The 23,791-nt window shown below is 40.6% G+C and overlaps 2 protein-coding genes and 1 long non-coding RNA gene across 4 annotated transcripts in view; 1 reads left to right on the top strand and 2 right to left on the bottom strand.

Moving 5' to 3' along the window:
* Positions 1–5,008: 5,008 nt before the first annotated feature.
* GPR65 (G protein-coupled receptor 65) lies at positions 5,009–12,379 on the bottom strand. 2 transcript variants are annotated; one of them, XM_071426673.1, is made up of 3 exons: positions 12,095–12,379; positions 10,322–10,417; positions 5,009–7,441 (listed from the first exon to the last, which is right to left on the bottom strand). In XM_071426673.1, exon 3 carries the CDS (start codon positions 7,318–7,320, stop codon positions 6,283–6,285), a length of 1,038 nt encoding a protein of 345 aa, XP_071282774.1. In that variant the 5' UTR covers positions 7,321–7,441; positions 10,322–10,417; positions 12,095–12,379; the 3' UTR covers positions 5,009–6,282. The 2 variants fall into 2 exon arrangements, with proteins under 2 accessions (XP_071282774.1, XP_071282773.1); XM_071426672.1 differs by having other exon boundaries at positions 5,009–7,444.
* A 52-nt stretch (positions 12,380–12,431) lies between these two features.
* LOC139589859 (uncharacterized) lies at positions 12,432–16,012 on the bottom strand. The gene is made up of 2 exons (XR_011679147.1): positions 13,765–16,012; positions 12,432–13,684 (listed from the first exon to the last, which is right to left on the bottom strand). It is a non-coding gene; the product is annotated as an uncharacterized lncRNA (long non-coding RNA).
* A 141-nt stretch (positions 16,013–16,153) lies between these two features.
* The window catches only part of GALC (galactosylceramidase), a 32,010-nt gene continuing 24,372 nt past the window's right edge, over positions 16,154–23,791 (top strand). Inside the window, 7 exon segments of the mRNA XM_071426671.1 lie at positions 16,154–16,469; positions 16,471–16,573; positions 16,576–16,775; positions 17,654–17,722; positions 19,600–19,663; positions 21,622–21,735; positions 22,945–23,084. Of these exon segments, the coding sequence (XP_071282772.1) occupies positions 16,350–16,469; positions 16,471–16,573; positions 16,576–16,775; positions 17,654–17,722; positions 19,600–19,663; positions 21,622–21,735; positions 22,945–23,084 (810 nt within the window). The 5' untranslated portion in view covers positions 16,154–16,349.

The following is a 23,791-nucleotide window of genomic DNA, read 5'->3' on the forward strand; positions in this document are numbered from 1 at the left end:
ACCTGTTCTGACCAGGTACCTCAAATTAGGATACTCACCTCAGCCTCACTAGTTCAATTTAAGGATGTGAGCCTAAGGAATTCCTGATTTACAGGATCAACAGCACTTTCCTCACACATATAATTAAGTATGTGAAACAACACAGTGTATGGATCTCTCCTTTAGACTGTAGCTTTCTGGATTTAGTATTTGTTGGGCCATCTGGTAAGGCAACAGCTACCAGATGAAGGAAACTGCGGTAACAATTTCTCCAGACGTTCAATATATGCCTGAGATATGAGTAGGATTGAGATGCAAAAAATCTCTGTGCTAAAATGCTAGGGATTTGAAATAAGATTGTTCCTGGTGTAGTTCTTCATGTGGGGTCAGAAAAACAGCCATTACTTTGTTCCCTTGTTAAAAGGAAGGAAGATTTTTTTTTAAGCAGGGGGAAATGGCAGATAAGACCAAGATTCTACAAGAAATCAAAATAAAGCTGCAGCAGGTATGAAATATAGCAAATTTATGGATATTAGGACCATCTCTTGTGAAAAGCTTGTGCAAGTCATTGTTTATGTTAAACAAGTGAACTTCAGTAAGTCATTTGAAAGGCAACGTGCCATATCTAAATGATCTGAAGAATCATCACAGAGTTATAGAGTGACCAGGGCTGGAAATGTTGCCATCTTATTACAGGGGGTCCATACTGCTGTCTCCTTACCGTAAAAGTCGCATACCTTCTTGATGTTTTCTTGTGGGCATCTCCTTAGAGCACTGACTCTTTCTTCTTCACAAAGTGACCAACTGACTCCAGCTCCCTTCCTAACAGCCTACCCAACTCTTTTATAGCACTCTTCTTCTCATTGCTTACAGCTGTGGCCTGTTAAAGTCAGGCCTGTTCCTAATCTTTGATAATTGGCCCAGCTGCAACTCCTTAGGGGTAAGATTACTTTCTACACTATCTTTATTTTCTTATATTCTATCCCACCACAGGTAAGCACCTGAAGGATCACTTGGTTCCAAATCCCCTGCCATGGGCAGGGAAGGTTTCCACCACACCAGGTTGCTCCAAGCCCTATTCAACCTGGCCTTGAACACCTCCAGGGATGGGGCCTCCACCCATCTTCTTTGGGCAATGTATTCTAGTGCTTCACCACCCTCACAGTAAAGAGTTTCTTCCCAGTATCTAATCTAAACCTACTTTCTCTCTGTTTGAAGCTTTTCCCCCTTGTCCTATCTCTACATGCCCTTGTAGAAAGTCCCTCTCCATTTTTCTCATAGGCCCCCTTCAGGTACTGGAAAGCCACAATTAGGTCATCCTGAAGCCTTCTCTTCACCAGGCTGAACAAACCCAAATCTCTCAGCCTTTCTTCATAGGAAAGCTGCTCCATTCTTCTAAGCATTTTTCAGACCCTCCTCTGGACTCACTCCAACAAGTTCACGTCCTTGCTGTGCTGGGGACTTCAGAGCTGGATGCAGCCCTGCAGGTGGGGTCTCAGCAGAGCAGAGCAGAGGGGCAGAATCCCCTCCCTTGTCCTGCTGCCCACACTGCTTTGGATGCAGGATAGGATTGGTTTTCTGGGCTGTGAGTGCACATTGCAGGGTCATGTCCAGCCTCTCATCCACCAGCACCCCACAAAGGTTATATGTGATTGGGCACTAGTACAGTGCTTTCACCCACTCTGTCCTCAGCTCTGTTTTTCATCCAGCAACAGATTTTGCACTACCAGGAAAATTAAACAAAAGTAAAGAAAAGAATCTTCTATCTCTGTATTGAACCTTTAGCAGTTGCTATAGCAATAACCTTTCTCAAAATACAAAATCCAAAGTACCAGCTACCTTTGCTCTTGAGACATCATCTTTTAGTTTTTCAATTTCTGTCACACTCCATTTAAATAAGCTGTGAGTCTGTGCTCCCATCACCAAAATATTCAAAGTTAATTTTGAAAAGAAAACAAAAAAGGAATTGACCTATTTTCCCACTTTTTTTGCACCTCCCTCTATTTTAGCACTTCCATGACACATTAGTGATATGATGTGTGTGCTCTGATACTCAGTGAGAGATGCTATAGGACACACTCTGCTGTACAGAGCCTGGATACAGGCTGTAGGTGATACACTGAAGACAATACCTCTAGGTTGGCAGAGATGAGAATCTGACTCTCACTTGTGCAGGATCTTCATAATTCACCTGGATCAGGCTTTTTACATATCATCTGATGCAGTCTTCTCCTCAATGTTTTCTGTCTCATTTTTCTTGGGTTTATTTTATTTTATTTTATTTTATTTTATTTTATTTTATTTTATTTTATTTTATTTATTATTGCTTTGGTTTGTGTTTATCTTTTGTGAAGGCCCAGTCCAGAACATACTTTATCTCTTTCTAAGGTATTAAAGGATTTAGGTGAAATAGCTTAGTTACTTTTAATTTATAGCTGAACAGACAAAATTTCCCTGTGTCAGCTCAGGCTAGCAATTTGTGTGTAACACAGCCATCGTGGTGCAGCAAGGAAAGAAAAAAACTTCATGAAAAACACATGCACAATGTGTTTTGCTCTTTCCCCTTATCACTGCTAGAGCATCAGTTATCAGATGCTGCCTTGGCTCAGCCCCCCTGGGGACCCTGCAGGGGCAGAGGAGTTGGTGCCCCTGGGCAGGGGCAAGCTGCCATCTCACAGGGCTTGGGGACCACCAGGAACTGCTGTCTGACCCACAAGCATTTTTGAGCAATCTAAGAAATTAGAAGCCTACATTTTATTATCATAAAGGGATAGGACCCTGGACTTATCTGAGCTTTTTCCTGAAGCCCAGCCTATGGGCCAGCCACAGTCATGGTTTCCCTTTATCTTGAATTGAATCTCCAGCGGGTACCACAGGAAATGATGCTGTGAAAAACATCCACAGATACCCATGTAAGCTGGTCCATGCTATGGCTTTCATGAGCATTGGTGAAATATTAAAGAATATAAAATCTCAGGGTGAAATTCTGTGGAAATGAAACTTTTTGCAGAGGCTCAGGGTCACTTTACCAACAGATCTGTGGTCTCTTCTCCTACTACATTAGGAATTAACTGCCTGTGCACAGGCCAATGCTGACATGGCGCTGCCATGTCCAGCCTTGTACCTTGCTGATCCCAACCTTGCCTTCCTGACTTGGCTTCCCAGCTTGACCTGTGACCTGCCTTGTCAACAGAGATTTGTCTGGTGATCAGAGTTGGCCACACCTGCTTTTCTGCCTTGCTGGATGCCATGGGACTGTGGCTTGTTGGTGACAATGCTGCCCAGTCTGCCTGGCTGTCCCCCTCAGCTCCTGGCTCACTGCCCCTTGTGGAGCTGCCAGCTCTCACTACTCCCTGACACAGAGGTTTATTTTGACTCAATTTTGTTGCTTAGCTTCAGTTTTCATTATTCTTTAAATTAATTCCTAAATTTTTTAAATTCAAAGCCCAAATAGAATTAACCTTCCAACCTTTATGGTATGTGAAAGATTTAAAAATGAACCACTGAGCTCTTTTTTCCATGAAGTTACAGAGAAGTTTGGTTCTGCTTTCATTTCAATGCCATGTGAAATTTCACATTCTGTTGCAAAATGCATAGGTCAGCAGTGGAAAAAATTCATGATTAAGTAACTTGCACTGCTGCTTGCATAATTCTTCCTTCATAATATATAAGAAGGAACTACAGAAAAAACCCCAAATCAGAAACACAAACCCACATCAAAACAGAATTCAGTAAATGGAAACAAAAAAGAAGGGAATGTAACTTTCCAGAGAGGAAAACAAAAGCCAGAATAGTGACTACCCACAGGATTACAGGACAATTGTGATTCAAAGGGACCTCAGGGAATCTCAAGTGCAACCTTCTGCTAAAGGGAAGGTCACCTACAAGGTCAGATGTTGCTCAAGCTTTGTTGAGCTGGGTATTGGAAACCGCTGAGGATGGAGCACACAGAACATGGTGCAACCTGCTCCACAGTTTATCAGTTCTTCATAGCTCAGAAACTCTTCCTTATATCAATTCTGACCCTTCTTGCTTCAAGTTTTACACATGATTTCTTGTCCCTCTTTGTCCTGTTTTCAGCTCAGGTAGAGTTAAGTTCCTTTCAATAGCTGTTACATTGCTGTGTTTTGAATTCAGAATGAGAATGGTGTTGATGACACACTGATGTGTTTTGGTTTTGTTAAGTGTTTATCCTAAGTAAAGGACTTTTTTCTTGTCTCGTGCTCTGCCAGTCAGGAGGGCTGCAAAAGAAACTGGGAGGGGACATAGCTGGAACAGGTGACCTGAACTGGCCAAAGGGATATTCCACACAATAGGATGTCCTGCCCAGTAGATAATCTGGGGGAAGTTACTCAGAAGGGTGGCTGATCTGGGTTCAGGGAGTGGGGTCTGGCACTGGTCAGTGGGTGGTGAGCAATTGTGTTGTGCATCCTTTGTTTTTCCCCTCATTATTATCATTATTATTATAATTGACCATTATTCTACATTTTAAATTTATTTTTGATTATAAAACTGCTCTTATCTAAATCCTCAAGTTTTACTTTGATTCTCCGTTCCATTCCAGCTGTCCGTGGGGGGACAGAAGGGGGCTGAGCGAGTGGCTGTGTAGTCCCTAATTTCCAGCCAGGCCGAAAACACACCACTCCTGCTATGAGCTCTTGTGAAGAGCTTGGCTCCATCTTCTCAATATCCTCTTTGCAGGATTGCAAAGCTGTCATTAGGTACCCCAAAGTCTTCTCTTCTCCAGGCTGAACAAGCCCAGCTTGCACAGCCTGGCAAGGTCCCATTTCAGAATGTGAAATTACCAGAAAGTATAGACACACACAGCAACTCATGAAAACAATGGAAATGCTCTTTACAATGGAGACATTTTTTATTTAAACACAGATGCACACTCTCATAAGAAATATAGAAATATCTTATTGCTTGTGACCACTTTATACACATCCTCCACACATAATATCAGACCTAAAAGGTCTGAAAAATGCTGGTCAAAATTTTTCCACCACACAAATCTGTTAGAGGGCAATTCTTTTTTTTTTTGATGGAAATAAAATTTTTTCCCTATGAAATAAAAAAAACACCATAACCAAATATTTTTCCTGGGAATTGAGAACACGTAAAAAGGTTGTGAGAAGAGAAAAAAATGTAATGTTTTAACTCTTTTCAGAGGGTCAGGTGTCCGGATGGGACAAGGAACCAGGGAGCCAGGCAGCTGTTTCTGCCTGCACATGAACATGTCCCTGAATTAACAGCTGCACTTCTGATTTGTGCTAACACCAACTTTTTAAGAGTATGGGTTCTTTTGCTTCCATTCTTACTGCTTGTTGGTACATTCATGCTCTTTGCTGGTTTGCCAGTATTGCTGGCTGGCTCATTTCATTTTTTTAAAACTGCCAGACTGAGAGCCCTGGAACCTCTAGCTGAGGCCTCCATGTGCAGTTAAGTAAATGGATAAAAACCTTATTCTATTGAGTCTGAAAACGGAACCACGCTCCAGATTTCAGTCACAATAAGCAACTCTGAAGGTTGTCCCTTTACATTGCTGAAATGTGAAACCTCACCTTTCTATCCTTCTCTTCCTCCCCTGCATGTATCAGGAAACATTTCATCCAAATTAAAACACTGGGGGCTAGAATTCACTTCCTTATAGGCACTTGAATTAATGAATCTTCAACTATCTGAAACCCAATACTGGTATTGTAATAAAACTGCATGACATACAGCTATATATTAGGACATATATTTTTCAAGAAAAACAAAAGCTTCAGTGCAGGTAAATGTCTGTATACAGCAGGGTAAACAATTTTAAGAAGTATCTGATCTCAGGGGTATGCTAAAGGAGAATTGAGGTCTTTAAAGAAACACAAGAACCTTCATAGCAGCATAAATAACAACATGAAATTTACCACACTTCCTCTGTCTGGTCCTTTGCTATTCAGGACAGAGAGGACTTCAGCCTTCCTCCAGCTTAGAATTGCAGCAGGCTGGCTAGCAAGCTGCCACAGGAGACAGTTCTGTGGGAGATCCTCAGTAATTCTGTCAGCATGTCACAGCCATCCTTCTTGACTGTGCATTTGTCTGTTGTCACTGATTTATATACCACACGTGATTTCAAGATAGGTGTTGATAGTCCATTGATTTCATTGACCCTATAGTAAGTTCTTATTGGCTCCAGCTACTGGTTTTGCTTAGACTGGTATCTCTGACTTTTGGGGCATTTCCTAGCTACACAAGTTCCTTAGAGAACAATTTTTCTTTCTTTTCCTTTTAGGTTATCCAGTTTACATTTGCATGTGCTCATTAGGAAATTTTGACAGTCTGTGTTTCACAGGAACTTCTGTAGGTGACCAGTGCAGTGTTTTTTGTAGCAGAACTGTACAGAGCATGTCCTTTCACTTGGTCTTCCCCGTGCTTTCGTAGGCATAAGCAATACCTGAGCAAATTCACTATCTCTGTCCGTGCAGTTTCACTCACAAAGCAGTACAGAATGGGATCTGCGATGCAATTCAAACTTGTTAAGGCCTGTGTGATTCTGTAAACCTTATACAGCAGCAACAAAATATGTGGGTCAGAGGTGGAAGGTTCTTTGATGCTGCGGATAAGCAGTACAACATGATAAGGAGTGAAGCAAACAATGAAACTAACTGTGATGTTCACAATAAGTTTTTTCACTTTTTTCTTTTCTTCATCTACTGTGGCTTGGTTGCACCTCACTACTTGGTAGATTTTATGGTAGCAAAACAGAATGATTATCAAAGGGACTAAGTATCCTGAGCATATCCGGAATAAATTTATGTTCGCCTGCCACCCTTTCAGGGGGTAGTTATCATAGCATAATGTATGATTAGTGAAATTGCAAGGATCATTGAATACTTCTTTTTTCACCAATATGACTGAATTAAAGATGCTTTCCAGAAGCCAAACAATTATGCTGACAATCAATGAAAATCTTCTTGTGCGCAAGTACTGGAGCTTCAAGGGGTGAACTAATGCCAGGTACCTGTCAAGAGAGATGCAAGCAAGGAACGCAGTGCTGGTGTAGAAATTCATATACGTAAGGAAGGCAAAAATCTGACAGAGCAAGGCAGAGAGCCTCCAGTCATCTCCATGCCAGGCATAATCAATCCACAGAGGCAGAATCAAGGCGTACAAAAGGTCAGCCAGGGACAGGCTAAAGATGTAGACTGCTAACTCATTCTTTTTCCTCACCTGAACGCAAGATGCATAGAGGGATATGCAGTTGATGGGAATACTGATCATCATCACAACGCTGTACACAAATGGAAACAAATACTTATCCAGGGTGTGATCATCATGGCATGCAGTGCTGTTGTTCATTGTCCACCCTGGTGGCACCCTTGAGATAATTCCAGCCTGGGTGCAATAAAACCCCCTGTGGTGGTCTGATGGGTTGTCATCTGTTAGTTCTTCAGGACCTGATTGACAAGATTCCAGCCATCTGCTACCAAAAAGGAAAAATGTCAGCTATTACATTTCTGTAGTTTTTATGGGATTCTTGGTGTGTGTTTTTGGTTTTGTTTTGTTTTTTTCTCCTAGAAGAAAGAAACTATTTTTATGAGATCAGAGGATGTTAGTACCCCTGGAGTTAGGAATGCATAGGAAGAGGAACCCAAAATCTAAGGTTGCGAAAGTCACTTGGAAGCTTCCACAGCAGAAGTAGGATGAGTAGTTAAGATGCTTCTTCTAGGAGTGGGGTGCTGTCCTGCAATGCTGGGAGATTTAAAGGAGACCAGAAAGTGGACCACAAATAAAATAACAGATGTGCGCTTTCTATCATTATGGTAATCATAGCTTTGGGCATATGAATATGGCAGATTTCTTATTTCAAACAGCCTCCTCCCCCTAAGGCAATGGAGAGACAAGGATAGAAATACAGGGATTCAGGTACCACTGGATGTTGGGATCTGCTCAGAAGGGGAAAATGTGTGTCTAGTATCTTTCTGTATTGCAAATCACTCTTGTCTTGTTTGCATCCTCACACATCCTTGCTTCCTCTCTCCTCCTTTGTATGTGATCCCACACAAACTTGCCATCAAGTGTGCTGTTCCAGCAAGACTCACTGCATGTACCAAAACCCTCGTGTGAAACCTGCCAGGCTACTGGGTTCCTGCATGCATATGACAATCTGCTGGGTGTCCCTTTGAACACATGAGGTGGAGACTGAGCAGAGTTTATCATTAACACTTCTCCCTTCTAAAAATTGCAGCTGTGATGCATGAGCTCATACAGCCATTAGCAATTAAATTTTTCTCCGTCAATTCCAGGACTGTGGTTATCAACAGCTTCAATATGAAATATCATTAAAATGGCAGCCCTGACTAAAGCAGTGGGACTGGAGGCATTGTGTGTGTGAGCCTTAGGAACATGTAGAAGAGCTGACCTTTAGAAAGGGTGAAGAAAGGGTAAGAAAGGGTGTACAACGGTAGTTGTGAGACAGCTGGTACTCACTGATAGTATCACAGCTCTGACACTTGGCAGTTTCCTTCTCTAGAGAACTAATTGTTATGTTCAGGAAATACAAGAATGGAAAATATTGGTTGCAGACCAGCTATACTGCCAAATATACTAACTGCTTGAGAGACTGCTGTGATAGCTGACCTGTGCTTTGAGCCTGTAGCAGAGGAGGAGAAGAGGCTGAAGAATGAGTAGGTTGCAAGACAGCACATCTACAACTGTTGCCACGTGGGAAAGAACTCCAATGCAACACATCTTGTGTGCCAAAATTTTACCATGTGGTAAGAAAAAATCAGCCATTTATAGGTTGGATGTGTTTGTGGGTTTATCAGAAAAACCCAAACCAGGTTTATTGTCTGCGCTGAGAGGTTATTATACAGAGCTCTTGTCCACATAAAAGCCTCTTTCATTATTATTCATTAAAAAAAGGAGCAAAGACAAAACTACCCAGAAAACACATACTCAATTTTACCTGCCACTGCCTTATTTGATCAAGTTGCCTAAATTATCAGCTAGAGCTAAACTCATTCACAAGCCTGAAAGCCAAGGAAACTTCTTGAGAAGGACTTTCCAATTTGGTCCATTGAGGAACCTCATCAACATGATGACTAATTTAAAAAAATGCAGTGTCTATATTTAAGACAAGCATCAGATGTCTGTATTTCAGCTTGGTTTCATAAAACCACACAGTAAATAAGGCATTGTAAGCTTATCAGTACAGGTAAGTATCACAAAATAAAAATCTAGCTCTAGAAATTGGATCCCAGGGTTTTGTGACCCACTTCTCACCAAAGAGAAATCAAATGTATGCAGACAGACCAGATGAATCAAAGATAAAATACCTACCTCTTCTCCTAATCACACTTTAGCATCTCTTTTCCTGTGACAGGTCTCTTCATGTCTAAGAGGGAAACATGCCCTTTCAGAAGCATGTGTGTAATGCAGCAAGTGTATGAGGCAGTGTTTCCTGGTCTCGTGACTGAGAAATTGGAATTCCTTCTCCCTCCCCCATAAACTCTTTCTCTTTTGTCAACTTGTATTACAGACTCGCGATATTTGTAAGCTCCCAACTTCTCTCTTATTACCCACAACAGATTCTTTTGTATCTACTCTTAAACCAACATGCCAGTTTCCTCATACCACTTGGATTTTTTTCAGCTTTTTCATTTTAGCTCATTGTTTTGAAGAATTTCACTCTGTTGATCTTACTGATGATAAGGTAAACCACTTCTTATATTGCTCTTATCGGAATAAACCACATGTTTTTTGGGGCAAGACTTTGCTTTGCTCTTCTGCCATCTGTCTTAAGGAACTAATATCTGAAAGTGTCATTGGCTAGTGGCAGGCTGGGACACTAAAAATGAAATTCAAAGAAGTGAGTTGAGACTACATGAAAATTTTCACCTCAGAAAGTTTTTTCTGTCCTTCATAATCACAAGTCACTGTACCCCATTGCTTTCTTTTCTTCTTAACCAGTATGTTCCTTAGTTCCTTTGAACACAGCCCTGGAGGCTGGGCAGCATTGCCAGGTAATCCATGTTGAACTTTGATGACACATTGATGGTACTTCTAGGAGGACATGCTTGCAATGATGGCAATAACCAGAAGTGTGTCATTCTGGCACGTATTGATGACCTGTACTTAAATGTGTCAAAGAGCCAGCAAATGAAACCTACCACAAGGCATGCAGCAGTTTCTTGCAGAGAAATATAAAAGCAGAAAGCACCACTTTGTCCTGATTACAAAACATTTCACTCACATTGCTTGGGGCCTTATTTCAGAGGAAGTAGTCCATATCACACTTTCTTGCTGAGTTGCTTTTTTCATAATTAGGACTTTTTAATGCAAGATGATTTTTTCTTACCTGAATGCATGATCTGAAGCATTCCCAGGTTTTCTTTCTGCTACTGAGCACACCTGCTGACTTTGCCTAGGAGGATGGTATTGGCTTACAGCTATCCTAAAAAACAACATTTGATTATTTTCCCCAATGATATACTTTCTTTAACTGTCAAGGAATTTTGGTTTAATGATATGGTCTAATGGTTTGACTTTCATGGTCCAAACCTACTGTGACTAATTCCATATACTTGTGACTTATTTTACAGACTTGTTTTGGTATGTGATGTTTCAAATAAAAAAATATAAAAATTCTTAACAGTAATTTTTTCTTTTAGACACGTTATTCAATTATTACCATAGTTCATGACCCTGTCATTTTGCTATAGAAAACCTACTGTACAGGATTTCTGAAGAGTCACTAAGACAAAAAAATCTAGAGAAATGGACTAGCAAATGTTATGCTTCAAGTACTGTATGCAAACAAGCCAGTAAAGGAACCCTGTGAGATTTTTTAGTGAAAAGTAGTCATTATACACTGTATTTGTATCAACACATTTCTACAGCATCTCCTTCAGGTTCACAGAGAGCTTTATGTGGTCTCTCCATTTATGACATTTTGAAAGCTGCAAAGCACAAAGTTAAACTTTCATAAGCTTAAATACAAAAGGACATTCCATACTCCTATCTGTAAAAAACCTTGTAAGGGAAGAAATGAACAATGCTGTGTGAGCTACTGCGGTAGCTGCTATACTGGTGATACTGTATATCAATCATAAGATGGAAAGATAAATTGTTTTCTTTTTTCTCTTTAAGCAATTTTAACAAAGTAGATTGCTTTGTGTTCTCAAAATAAGTTCTATTGCCAAGTTGAGTTCTTCAAGTACAGGGGATATTCCACAGCTAATTCTTTTTACCTAATGAGCAGATCTTACATCTCATTTCTGAAAAACTTCACAGTTTAGGCGAGCTGAAATATGCCTTTCAGAAACATGGCCTTTTTTGCTTAAAATGAACAGCAATTTTCCTCATGCAACATTAAATTTCACCCACAGGTTTCCATGAGATTCTGTAGAGACTCAAACAGGTCTAAAAGAGCTCAGCCTTTTAAAGATATACTTTACAGACTGTTTCATTGAGAATAAACATTCACTAAATGTGAGAAAATAGGAAAAAAAAACCACCACATTTTTTAGAATGTAGGCCATGCAGGCAAGTATTATTTTGCTCTATCATTAAGTGCCTCATGTTTTCCTCTATGCATACAGAAAGACATACAATATTTTTCACATACATGATACATGGCACTCAAAGAATCTACTTTTACCAGAACTTCCTTTTCCGCTAAGTTTTAAGCATTTTGCATATTCAGTGTCTGAAAACACTGGAGAACACTAATTACACTTACTGAAACCCTCTGTGAGGCCTGAGGCACATTTTGCAGTGATGGGACAGCTCAGAGTGTTGAAAATTCACCCCCAAATACAGTTCTTCTCCATTCTTCCCCCTTTTGTAATCAACAGTAGTTTGATTATGACAATGCTATTATAACAAACAATGAATCAAGTTTTCTTTTGTAATCCTAATGTCTTTCCTAATTCAATCTTTTGATGTCTTTTGCCTCAGTCTCATGTTTTGGTTGCGCTGGGATTGAAATAATCCTTCTCCCACAGCAACCTTTTCCAGCCCCTTTCCTGTCCCTTTTTTCAGATGTTTGATGTCAGCATCCCATTAGGGAGAGCCAGGCTGAGACTTGTCCCAGAATGTTGGAACCTGTCCCAGGCTCCTGAGCACTCACCTTGGCCGCCACGTGTCCCCGCGGAGCAGTTCCCGTTATGCCAACGGCAGTGTGACCCGTATCTGCTTCTAAGAAAAGTGTCTGCTTCTGCTTGATCAGATACAGAGACAGGAAGCTGCTCGTAGATAAACAGGCAGCACTTCACAGATCTCTTGGTTTCGCTTCCTTTTTTTTTTCTTTCTTTCTGTCCCCAATTCCTTGTTAATCTAAGCTTACCCATGAGAAAAAAAGATGATGAACAAAGGATGGGAAGCAACCTCAGTAGATACAGGAATACTTTTAGAGACTTCATGTCGCTGTCGAGGTGGTCACGACATAAAGCAGAGACTACAAGTAGTTTCAGTTGGCAACACTTTATTATTGAACATGGCTGATTTTTATACACTTTCTAATTGTTTATGCTTCTTCTATCTTTACTATTGGCTACAATAAATCAACATAATACTATTGGTGAGAAGTTATAGTGACTTAATTAACTTTCTAAAAATGTTTCATCTAGCTGCAAAGTTCTTCTATCTTTCTTCTCTCAGTCTCTTTAGTTACAGCTTTAGAGAGAGCTCCTTATCAGTTTCTTCTTACTTCTCAGCTTCTTCTCACTCCTTTAGCTAACAGGCCTGCTGTTAGCCCCTTCCACAACTTCATAAAAGTTTCATTTAAAATATTGCCTAATTATATGAGCATAGTACATTGTACACTCCTTATCTAGGAGACATTATGTTCTGCAGAGAATCCAATCCACAGAAATAAAATGCTGTGTTTGATTTGTGTTTACTTGTATAAGTTCAAAATGTGTATGATTTTTGTTGACTGAAGGACCTCACCTGCCTTTCCCTACAAACTGATCACAGAATCAAATAAGAATCCACCTAAGAAGAGCTCAAAAATGTTTTACAATGACTTTAGGAGTTTGTGGAAAAAAGAATTAAGTATTTTCAGAATTTATTCCATGAATAGTTTATTTCAGAATTTATTTCATGAATACTTCTAGTTAACAAAGGATAAGAGCATTTCATGCATGGTGACAAGTTACATATTTACATATTTTTATATAAACTGACTCTGAGGTTGGATGCAGTTTTCAGGGGAGTGATTCTTTTAACAGATAATTCTATTCAATTAGACTGGTGGAAAGTTGTTACACAAGCACGGTTCTTTTCCCTCTCTGTGATCAGAATAATTTATTGTATTTCTTCTTGAATTCTGTTTGGAACAATACAATTCTGCTTTAAGAAAGTGGGTACAATTTCACTTGAAATGTCCCTCTGTTGAGTAACACCAAAACTATCGTTTGATGATTCAGATGCTAAGGAGAAACGAAAGAGAACAAATTGAAAAGTTCTAAAATAGGGGCATACTGACTTCCTTGAGAATACCAGGCAGCTCCATAATATTTAACCACTGCATGCAGAGATTTGGTTCCCTTTTTCCAGTCTGTGTGACCTTTTCATCCACAGTTTTTTACTGATCTGACTGTTACATGAAACCTAAATTATCCAACACTTGTGGCCACTCTCAAACTGTTATAATAGCTGTCTGGTGAATGGAAGAGCACTTGCTTAGATAAATTTCTAAAATAAATTTCAGTCACACCTTCATTTTCACTGCCTTCCCGTCTGGTGAATGGAAGAGCACTTGCTTAGATAAATTTCTAAAATAAATTTCAGTCACACCTTCATTTTCACTGAGAGAAAAGTCATCACATGAAGACCTGTTTCATCACTTTCCATGTGCTTTTTCCTAACATTGTACGTACTAAGTGTCCAGTATGCTGGTTCTGGTGTTTTGTTGAGCATTCCTATACTTTGCTAAAGAAAAAACACTTCTTATAATTATTAGAAATAGAGAAACAAAATTGGAACATCTCTACAGTTCTTTGCTGTGATGACAGCAGAATCAAAAGATCAAAGGAAGCAAGAGAGGAGATAATGCCTTTTATGCATTTTAGAAGTAAACCTGTACATTAAAATAAATTCTTAATTGTGTCCATATGCAAAAAATTCATTTCTGATGTAAGCAGCACAATTTTCCAGGGTTTTTCTGAGATCTGAACATACACAGTATCTTAGATCAGTCATCCAAAACCAACAGGTATTATCAGCATAATACCCCAACCCTAAAACAGAAAAGCATTAACAGTGGAAAACAATCTTATCTAGAAAAGAAGCAATGAGTAAGTCCTCAATAAGTTTATTGTTTAAATTTGAGTTTCCAAAGGGTCCATTAACAAAGGTGTTGTCAGGAAAATTAATCCACAAACATCGGAGGTTTATGTCCAAAAAGAAGACAGAGGAGTTCTGTAACTTTATTTCAATAAAGGAAGAGATCATAGGGCATTCCTCATGGGATCTCTCAAAATTGTTAGGGGATGCAGCAAGCGCATCATCCTTTTTATCCTAATTTTCTGGCCATATTTCCCTCTCTCTTTCCTCACTGGCCGAGGCACTTGGGAGGTACAGACTTCCTAAAATGTGTAATACCCCCTTCTAATGTATATCCCCCTCGTTTTTCTTTTTCCTTGTGTCTCTGTTCTTTTTCTCTAAATCCAGACATGTAGGACAGTCTTGAGTGAGTAAGTCTGTGTCAATTAGTGAAATTCCAATGGAATTAATGGTTCCCCCCCACTGCTTCCTTCACCTCTCCATATCTGGCCCAGTTTGTAGATACCTCCTTCTCATTCCTTTCAGTGTAAAGAAAAAAATGGTTCAACACAAGGTCAAGATGCAGAATGAAAGTTGACAGAGTCACACCAAAATATACTTATCCTTCCATCAAAACAGTTGGTTTCTGTACCAACTGAAAAGGGTGGGCACTCAGCACATCACAGGACTGCAAATATGAGTTTTGAAAACTGACGATTTCAGGATCTCATGAGTGAATAAGAGACTGAATTTCCCAGCTGAAGCCTTTTACATGAAATAAAATGATGCAGTAATCAATTAAACTATCAAAATGAATCAATTAATAATTCATAATGGTTTTGCAAACCTTCCAGGTGTGCAAAGCTCTACAGTCTGCTGAATGAATGTGAAATAGGACCAGGAGCATAATGCTACCTCTGGCACTGACTCACGATACCCCTGAGGAAGTCATTCTGACTGTCTGCATGTAATAATGGTGTCATATAGCTCATTTGGGTGTGAGCAGACTCATTAGCGAATACTCGATATTGCTGTAAAGTGCAAAATGTTTTGTGAGTGCTCGGTATTGTTATTTAAAAAGAAATAAACAGGAAACGTCAGTCAGGTAATGTCATCACTGAGACATTAGATCCCTCAATGAGTGGCAGCGACACAGTGACAACAGGAGTGACCGAGGCTCGAATAACAGCATTCTTTATGGTTAGAATGCGTGCAAAACCGGGGTTTTTCACAGCTCTTGCACAACGCAGGGCTTTAGCCACTGCATCTCCTCATGGCTCATTCCTCCTTTAGGCACATGAAGCATCTCTTATGAAATACTGAGGTCAACAGACAAGAGAGATCCCCATTACGATAATCAAGCTGATCGCCGATCTCCGGGTTACTTTTCCTCCGAGCCGCATGCTTGTATGAGCTGGAGTGTGAGGGCAATCCCCGGCAATCCTCACGGAAATCTCTGGCGTGCGGCTCAGCACCACCTCGGCTGCTCTCATTTCCACGCGGCTGCCCTACAGCGCACCCCTGAAGGCGCAAACCGGCACGTTCAGCCCATCATAATTTAACCCCAACTTTCAGCATCCCTTTCTGGGGATCCCCCCTGCTGACGGAGCTGCGGATCTAACTGGAGCCAACTGGGATTCCCCGGGCAGGGCGCGGCGCTGCCAGCAACCTCTGCGGGCAGGGCCTGGAGCCGCTCCCAGCATCTGCCCCTGCGACGACCCAAGATCCTTCACAGGGCGGGCGCTCTGCAATGTGCTCCTTCACAGCGCCGCTCCGTGCCGACCCTTCAGGGCATTGGGTGGCAGCCTGAGAGCGGCGCAAAACCAAGAAACTGGCTGCGAGGTGCTGGGAGGGCCTGCGAATGAAAGACGCACTACGAAATGCCGTTCTTCGCCCGGAACAAGTATCGTGCCTTGCCAGAGGCCCCAAAAAGGAGTCAGAGGCCCCGAAAAAGGAGAGCCTGACTCGGCCCCTAGGCGCGGCTGCTCGCACTGCACTGAACGCCATTCCCGCCGCGCTCCCACACAAACCCCGCCTCGCCTCACAGCCGTGCGGCTTTCCCGCACTCAGGACGGCCCCGCAATAGCTTCACTCGCGGCTCAGTACCCAACTCCAGCATGGCGACACGCGCCTCACCAGCTCGCCGTGCCCTTTCTCAAGATGGCAGCTATAGCCTTCAGCCGGGCGGGGCTGTCCATAAAGGCTGGCAAGGCTGCCCGCCCTCCTTTCCCTTGAGCAGGACGGCGGCGCTGGGCGGTGCCGGGCGCTGCCGCCCCGCCCCGGGGCTGGCGGGCGGCGCTGTCACGTGAACGCGTTGCCGGGCAGTGCGGAGGCGCTGGGGGCCGGGGCGGCCGCGGGAGCGGAGCTGGGCCGGGATGGGCTGCGCGGCGCTGCTCTGGGGCGCGATCCTGCTTGCCTGCAGCTGCGGCCCGGGGCCCCCCAGGGTCGGTGCCGCTCCGCTCTTGGCGGCCACCTACGTGCTGGACGATGCCAACGGGCTGGGCAGGGAGTTCGACGGGATCGGGGCTGTGAGCGGCGGCGGGGTGAGCTGCGGTCCTGGTACCTCCTCGGCGCGGCAAGGGATCTCTGGGCTGGGCATCCCGTCAGTGGGAGCGTGTGGTGGCCTGGGCCGAGGGTGTCGCGGAGGGGAGCCCTGAGGACTGGCGGGGTGTGGGGACAGCCCCACGACGTGAGCGGGGCGCTGCGGGGAGCGGTGCGGGGAGCGGTGCGGGGAGCGGTGCGGGCCGTGGTCCCGCTGCGGGGAGATGGAGCCGGGCTCCGCTTCGCGCCAGCCCTCCGGCCACCTGCCCCGTGGCTTTTCGGGGTGTCCAGGGCCAGCCGTGTCCTGGGTGCTGGTGAATGAGAGCTAAGCGGGGCTGGGTTTTCATGTAGAGGGTCTTAGTAATCCCTGCGTTTTAAAATGCTGGACGAGCCACAGCCGCCCGTCGTCTTTCGTGTGGTCCAGGCAGCAGAGCCGTGAGATTCCCGGAGCTTTTATCCCCTCTTCGACCTGCTGAGATGCTTACTTTGGCCTCCTACCTGTGTGCCCTGTGAGCTCCCCTTGCTTTGGCATATGGTGAGCCAAAGCAGGGAGAGTTGAGTAGAGCAGGAGAAACGGTGCTGGGAGGAAGCTGCCTTTTGCTTGTCATAAAGGCGTGTGATCTCTTTGTTTCTCTGCTCTTTGGACTCTGTTTTCAGTAAATTCCAGGTAACTGGAGTACAAGGCAGTTGCAACCTGTGAAACCAGAATGGCACAGCTGAAGGTTTAGAAACAAGTTACGAAGGGCTTAGCTGAGTTCCTGATGCTATAATTATTTTTGTAGGTTTATTAGCTCTGTGAAAGGCATCGAATGAAAAGCTGGGATGTAGTTAAACATTTGAAAGTTGTGTGTCACATTTTCACGTTTTCTTTCCATTTTAGGCCACATCTAGACTCCTGGTGAACTACCAAGAACCTTACCGCTCCGAGATTTTAGATTACCTGTTCAAGGTAAAGTCCTTTTCACTGCTGCAATAATGATTGATTTCATGCAGAATTTCTTACTGTGTAATATGGGAACTCCTATAGTATATTCTATGCTGCTTAAAATTAGACAAAATCCCATATTGTAAAGCATCTATTTTAGTGCTGATTGTTATCAGAACCTTAAATTTTAGGTGGTGTTTTTGTTCAGGAGACTGTTTCTTCATATTGTTGTGAAAATTCCTTTTTTGTTTTCACAATGTGTTTTGAAAATATGTTTTCAAAAATGTGTTTAACTCTATATTTGATCATCTGTGGGGGCTAAATCATAAGTTGTTTCTGTGGCTAAAATGGGGTGTTTAGCTGTTCATAGTGATTGAAGCAAGGGGGGTCTTAGAGACAGTTTGGATGTTTTTGGAGTACAGATAGATTAACATACCATAAAAATGACTCTGAAGACTGCAGGTTTGTAACAGCATATCTATTCTAAACTAGTCTCAAGTACAAGTGCAGTGACTCTAGAAGGTGTAGGAAGTTCACTGGTTTGTAGGCTGTGTTAGTTAACAAGTGTAACCTGCAGAGTTACCCAACTTAATATACAGTAAGATTATTGCACTGGACATTAATAGCTTGTTTTGCTTTTGGCACTGTAAATTACTCTGCTGGAAGAGGATGTCATGTCACTTTCTAGTAATGCAATCCAGATGGCTGGAGGGGAATAATTTACCATGCAGTTTAAAGAATTAATTTTCAGGGATATAGAGTAAGGTGTAATATGTGCCTGGGGAATCAAAGCTGATGTTTTTTTTGAGACTGAAGCTGTGTCTTACTAATATGAATCTTCTGATTAGGGATGTGGTAACAAAATCTACAGAGATCATGATTTTCAAAGAACTTTTGATGTACTCTTTTACCAAAACCTCTTAAACTGTCATGTTTGGGAGCGATGTACCTTGCCTCATTCTCCTTGTCTCTTAGTGTCAGTCAACTTTCATGAACGGGAGGACAAATGTGTTAGAAGTTTAAAGCAAAAAAATGTCAAAAAGAGAAATGGTAAATTGAAAATAGTTACTTTGCTGTTAAAAGCAAACAAAAATCCCAGACTTGTAAGCAAAAAGACATGTCATGTATGCAGCATTTTTAAAAAATCAAATTACATTCTTATGTCTTAAAACATTTTTTTAGATACCAAAATTATAGTTGGGTCATTCCATGGAGGAGGCCAGTTTATTAGTGGTTGTTAAAATAATGATTAATCGTAACTTCTGTCTTGAGCAACTCTTAAGCCACTAATGGCTGGAAGAACATATTGGCAGTAGAATCACCTGTATGAGCTTGGATTTTATGTTTGGCTCCATCAGTCAGATGCCAGGGGAGGGGGATGGTGGACTAGCCAATTGTTTTCCAGTGTGATGGGTTTTTTCTTCTCTTGCCTATCTGTCTGTAGTTTCCAGTTTATTCCTGACCTGTATGCTCTTTCACATAAGCAGTGTAACACTTTACAAACAAGAATAAAAAATACTGACTTCAATAATTTGATTTAAAAAGAAAACAAGTTTGGCTTCTAATAACATTAAAATACTGCTGTGTTCCTCATATATTCTGTGTTCTGCTTTAGTAGTGCTTTAGTATTTTCTTGAGCATAACCTTTTTAAAATCTGCATGGTTGTGGAGAAGTGTTCTTAATGGTCCAAGAGTCAATAAAACTGTTTAAAGATCAGTGTACTATTTATCCTGGAAGATTTTCTTTTGAAAAGCAGAAATTTATATAATCTCTCATTACATTTATAGTGTGGATTAAAAAAGGTAAAAAAATTGCATTTTCAGCATGCTCAGAATTGTACACTGACTTATCTCACTCTTCTTGTTAACAGCAGGATTCTGTTTTTCTCTTTTTTCCACAGCCAAATTTTGGTGCATCTTTACATATTCTCAAGGTAGAGATTGGAGGTGATGCACAGTCAACAGGTATGGATTTTGCATAGGTAGCAATTAATTTCTTGTTTCAGTGATGCTGTAAGTAATGTGTGCTGCACAGGGAGCTGGGGCTTGGAGATAGCTGAGCTGAGCTGCAGTAATCCATAATGGCTTGTACAAGAGAGATTTACACCTACATTCTGGAAGCAGTTCTCACTGTCATATGGTTAATAGCTTGCATTCTAGAGCACATGAGTTCTGTTTTTTCCCCCCTGAAGTAGGTTTCTGAGTTGCAGAGCATTTCTCACGCACAAGTTTCGCAATACCAGATAGTTTATATCTTAAAAGCATGAAATGCAAAGGCATCTAATCAGAAACAGTTACATTTCTTTTGTTTAATTAGCTGCAATGTTTCAATGTTTCACTAGAGTGGCATTGGCTGGCAGTAGGCAGGACTTTTTTTCTTCCTGGGAAGAATTGCAAATGAAAATGTCTTGATGTAATTTGCCTAGCCTATCTACTACATTTACATACAGGAGGAACTATTTAGTAACTGGTTGTGACCAAAGGCTGAGAAACAGAGACTACAGCTTGTTTCTTTTTTTTTTTTTGTGTTTTTTGGTATTTTTCTTAAAGTAAATCTGGCCACATCAGACACAGTTAATAAATAGCATAGAATTTGATTTTGTGGTGTTTTATATATATATATATTTTATATATATGTTGTGTACATATACTTGTATGTATATATATGTATTTGTATATATACACATTTTTTCCCCTTTAATGTCTGCATTTTGTATAGTTAGATACTGTTTTTCATTCAAAAATTAACATGCTAAAAAGTACTGTGCTGGGTTTAAAAGCTTGATAATGAATTGCTGGGTGGGGAGAATGGAATGGTCTTGAGGCATGCACAGGTCTTCTCTTCAAACACTTTCACTGCTGGCTCAGGAGACTGTCACATACTTGTGTGATGGTCCAGTTTTGAAAAGAACAATAAGATGCATATATCTCAATGCATGAGACTGCAGCTCTTCTCCTGGCCTGAGAGGTGAGATCCAGAGTTCATTTGAAATGTGATATGAAGCCTAAATTTGCAATCTAATTGTTCTATGTCCCTGACAAATTTACGTATAGCCAAGTGTTAGTAAGGAAAAAAATCAATCCCATATTCTATGATGAAATGTGCTGTTTCAGCAGGCTTCATTTAAAACAAAGTTTCATTAGAAAAGGTCTCTGTGTACAATTTAACATCAGTTGCATAATTTTTGCAATCATGTATACAAGTTGTTACTTGACTTTGTGTGCCATGATTTCCCATGCAACACTGATTCTTTTGCACCTTTCTAGTTTGTTCACCTTTGCCTGAGGAAATTCAACACATAGCATTAAATTCCAAAATCTTTTCCTGCAGTTTCTTTACAGGACACCATGAAAGTTATAAACTAGATATTTGCTGTAAAAAAAAACCAAAAAACCCCACAGTCTCTTTCCTGTAATTGAAAAAATTAGTGGTAGTTCTTTTCTTTTCTCTCCCTGGCCTTGTGCAGAAGAAACAAACTATAACCTTCTTTTGTTTGTTTTTTGATTTAGAGATAACTTGCTTGTATAATGATTTTTCTTCCTCTTAATCTTAATGCTGTAACATTCCTAGTGGCTGTTAGTATCAAGATATGAGACAATAGCAAATATAGATTTAGTGTTATCATAGCTAGGGATAGAAAATGCCTAATAGTTAACCACATCTGATGTTAAGAGCAGGCAAAAGCCCTTCAAAATAGAAATATTAAAATTTTGCTAAGTTAACCATGCTAAGAAAAAAGGGTAGCAAATCTTGCATTTACCTCCCACTACTCCTTTGGCTTTGAAATACACACCAAGGAACTTGTGAACCATGTTGGAGATACGTGCTTGCATACTATATTAATGAGCAATGCAGCAAACTTTATGATGTGTAACAGCTTATGACACAGAAGATAATTGTGAGCTGCCTCTTTCCTTCCTAGATGGTACTGAACCCTCCCATATGCACTATGAAAATGATGAGAACTACTTCCGGGGCTATGAATGGTGGCTGATGAAAGAAGCTAAAAAGAGGAACCCCAAAATTAAACTGATTGGTAAATTGCTTTGAGCTTTTACATTTAAATGCCTTTTTATTCCCCTGACTAAATTACCTATCTGACCCTTAGTTAACATTTTAATGGAGAGATGTTTTGATGTTGCAGTAGACAAAGTAGAATCTCTAATATTTGTTAAGCTTGTGTTACTTGTGTTTTACCTTTTTACAACAGCTCAACATCCTGACAAGAAGCATAAGATAACAAATCTCTAATAATTTCCTTGTATTAAGTAGCTAATACTTTTAGTGTATTGCAGCAAGGAACACGATTGATTTATCATGAGGGATGAATTTCTGAATAATTGAGTAAAAAAAATGGAGAGAGATAAAGTTACTGCAAGCATAAATATGTAAATCTTACACATGCTGCATTTGATTAAATGTTCTTATTACAAACCAATCACACACCTTTTCTTCACTGTAGTGATTCTAGTCTTCTGATTTGTCCTACATGTGTAGTTGAGTTGTAAGAGGAGTTTCCTCTCTTCCTGTTTTGATTGTGAATTATGTGTGTGTTGTGACGATACAAATGTGGAACCCTTGGCTGTATTTTTATATTTTGGAAACACAGATGTTTCACATTAAACAAGGTAAGAAATCTGTTGGTTAAAAGGTGTCTTAATTCCCTCAGCTTCCAGGGGGCTTTACCATATCCAGCCATGAAGCAAGGCTTGGTGCAGGATTTGCCAGTCAGGTTCTGTTAGGCCAACTATTTATGACTAATTGTAATTGTTAATAATATCTCTCTTCCCTCACATCAAGCTCTCAATAAAGGAAGGAGGGTTTACTTTTAAATTAGCCTATGGTATCTTATACAAGTTGGCTGGATGCTTAGCAGCATCTGGTTAGATTAATTTGTTTTTCTTATTTACTACAAGATCCAGTGGACAGCTGAGACTTGGAAATGCTTTTTCATTATCCTAATATTCCTCCTTTTGTTATGATCAGATCATTATGTCTTCTTAAATTCATGTTCATGAGATAAACAATTTTTTATGTTCTGTATTGACCCTTTGCTTTAGCTTTGTAAATATTTATCCTAAAATCTTTGGATTTTTAAACCAGTTAGAGCTAGTACCATAAAACTGACAAATTATATGTACTCCGTTGTTCAGGTAGAGTAAATTACAGCTTGCTCTTTAAGCTTATTGAGTAATGTAAACCAACCACTTACCTTTTTCGTTTGTTTTTCTTCTCTTTTTTCCAGGGTTACCTTGGGCATTTCCAGGATGGATAGGGAAGGGTGAAAATTGGCCCTATGACTATCCAGATATCACTGCTTACTATATTGTTTCTTGGATATTAGGAGCAAAACAGTATCATGATTTGGACATTGATTATATTGGGGTCAGTAAAGCAAAATCTCTTGTGTATTTTATGTATATTTTATCTATCTTCACTCCTAAAATCTTGGGCTTGCCTCTCATTGTTGATGATTGGAGGAGGAGGAGGATGGCAAGAGAAATTTTTTTTGTAATTGCAGTTTCAGCTTGTACTGTTACCAGGGGAAAGGCAGTAGTTGTGTTAGTTTACAGTCCTCCTGAAATGATGGCTGTTAAAACAGAAGAAGTGTCAAGTGGTTCCTACCTTCCCAGTACTAAAACAGTTACCTAATAATTTGAGAGTTCTTTTTTGTTTTCTGCCTTGTTTGTTCTACTTGCCTTTCAGCAGTTGCCACTTAACAAAAGCATCAGTTAACACAGTGTGAAAGTCAGCTAACATGAGACTTAGCATAGAGTATGGTTGTTATTTTGCAGAGGAGCAGTCCTCTACAACTTTTTGCATTTTTACCTGAATCATTTATAGTAGATAAAAGTTCATGTTTTACAGTACAACTATTGTGTTGTCCTGTAGTGCAATACAGGGAAGTAGTGAATGAATGTCTGAGAAAAAATGTCATAAATTGGATATGAGAGAGAGAAGCAGACAATCTGAAAACACTCTTCAAATTCACTATTTGAGCAAGAAAGTTTGTCTAGGATTCCTCTAAAATCAATCCTATACTTACTGAACACTTATTTTGGAGTCTTAAATGTTTTGATATGAGAAGTTTA

The sequence above is a fragment of the Agelaius tricolor genome, unplaced genomic scaffold, assembly GCF_023055355.1.
Source record: "Agelaius tricolor isolate 1412-34295 unplaced genomic scaffold, bAgeTri1.0.p SCAF_5, whole genome shotgun sequence".
NCBI lineage: Eukaryota > Metazoa > Chordata > Aves > Passeriformes > Icteridae > Agelaius > Agelaius tricolor.

Bases quoted from the DNA above. Each gene is read 5' to 3' on its own strand.
- GPR65 (XM_071426673.1), bottom strand. From the start codon at position 7,320: ATGAACAACAGCACTGCATGCCATGATGATCACACCCTGGATAAGTAT.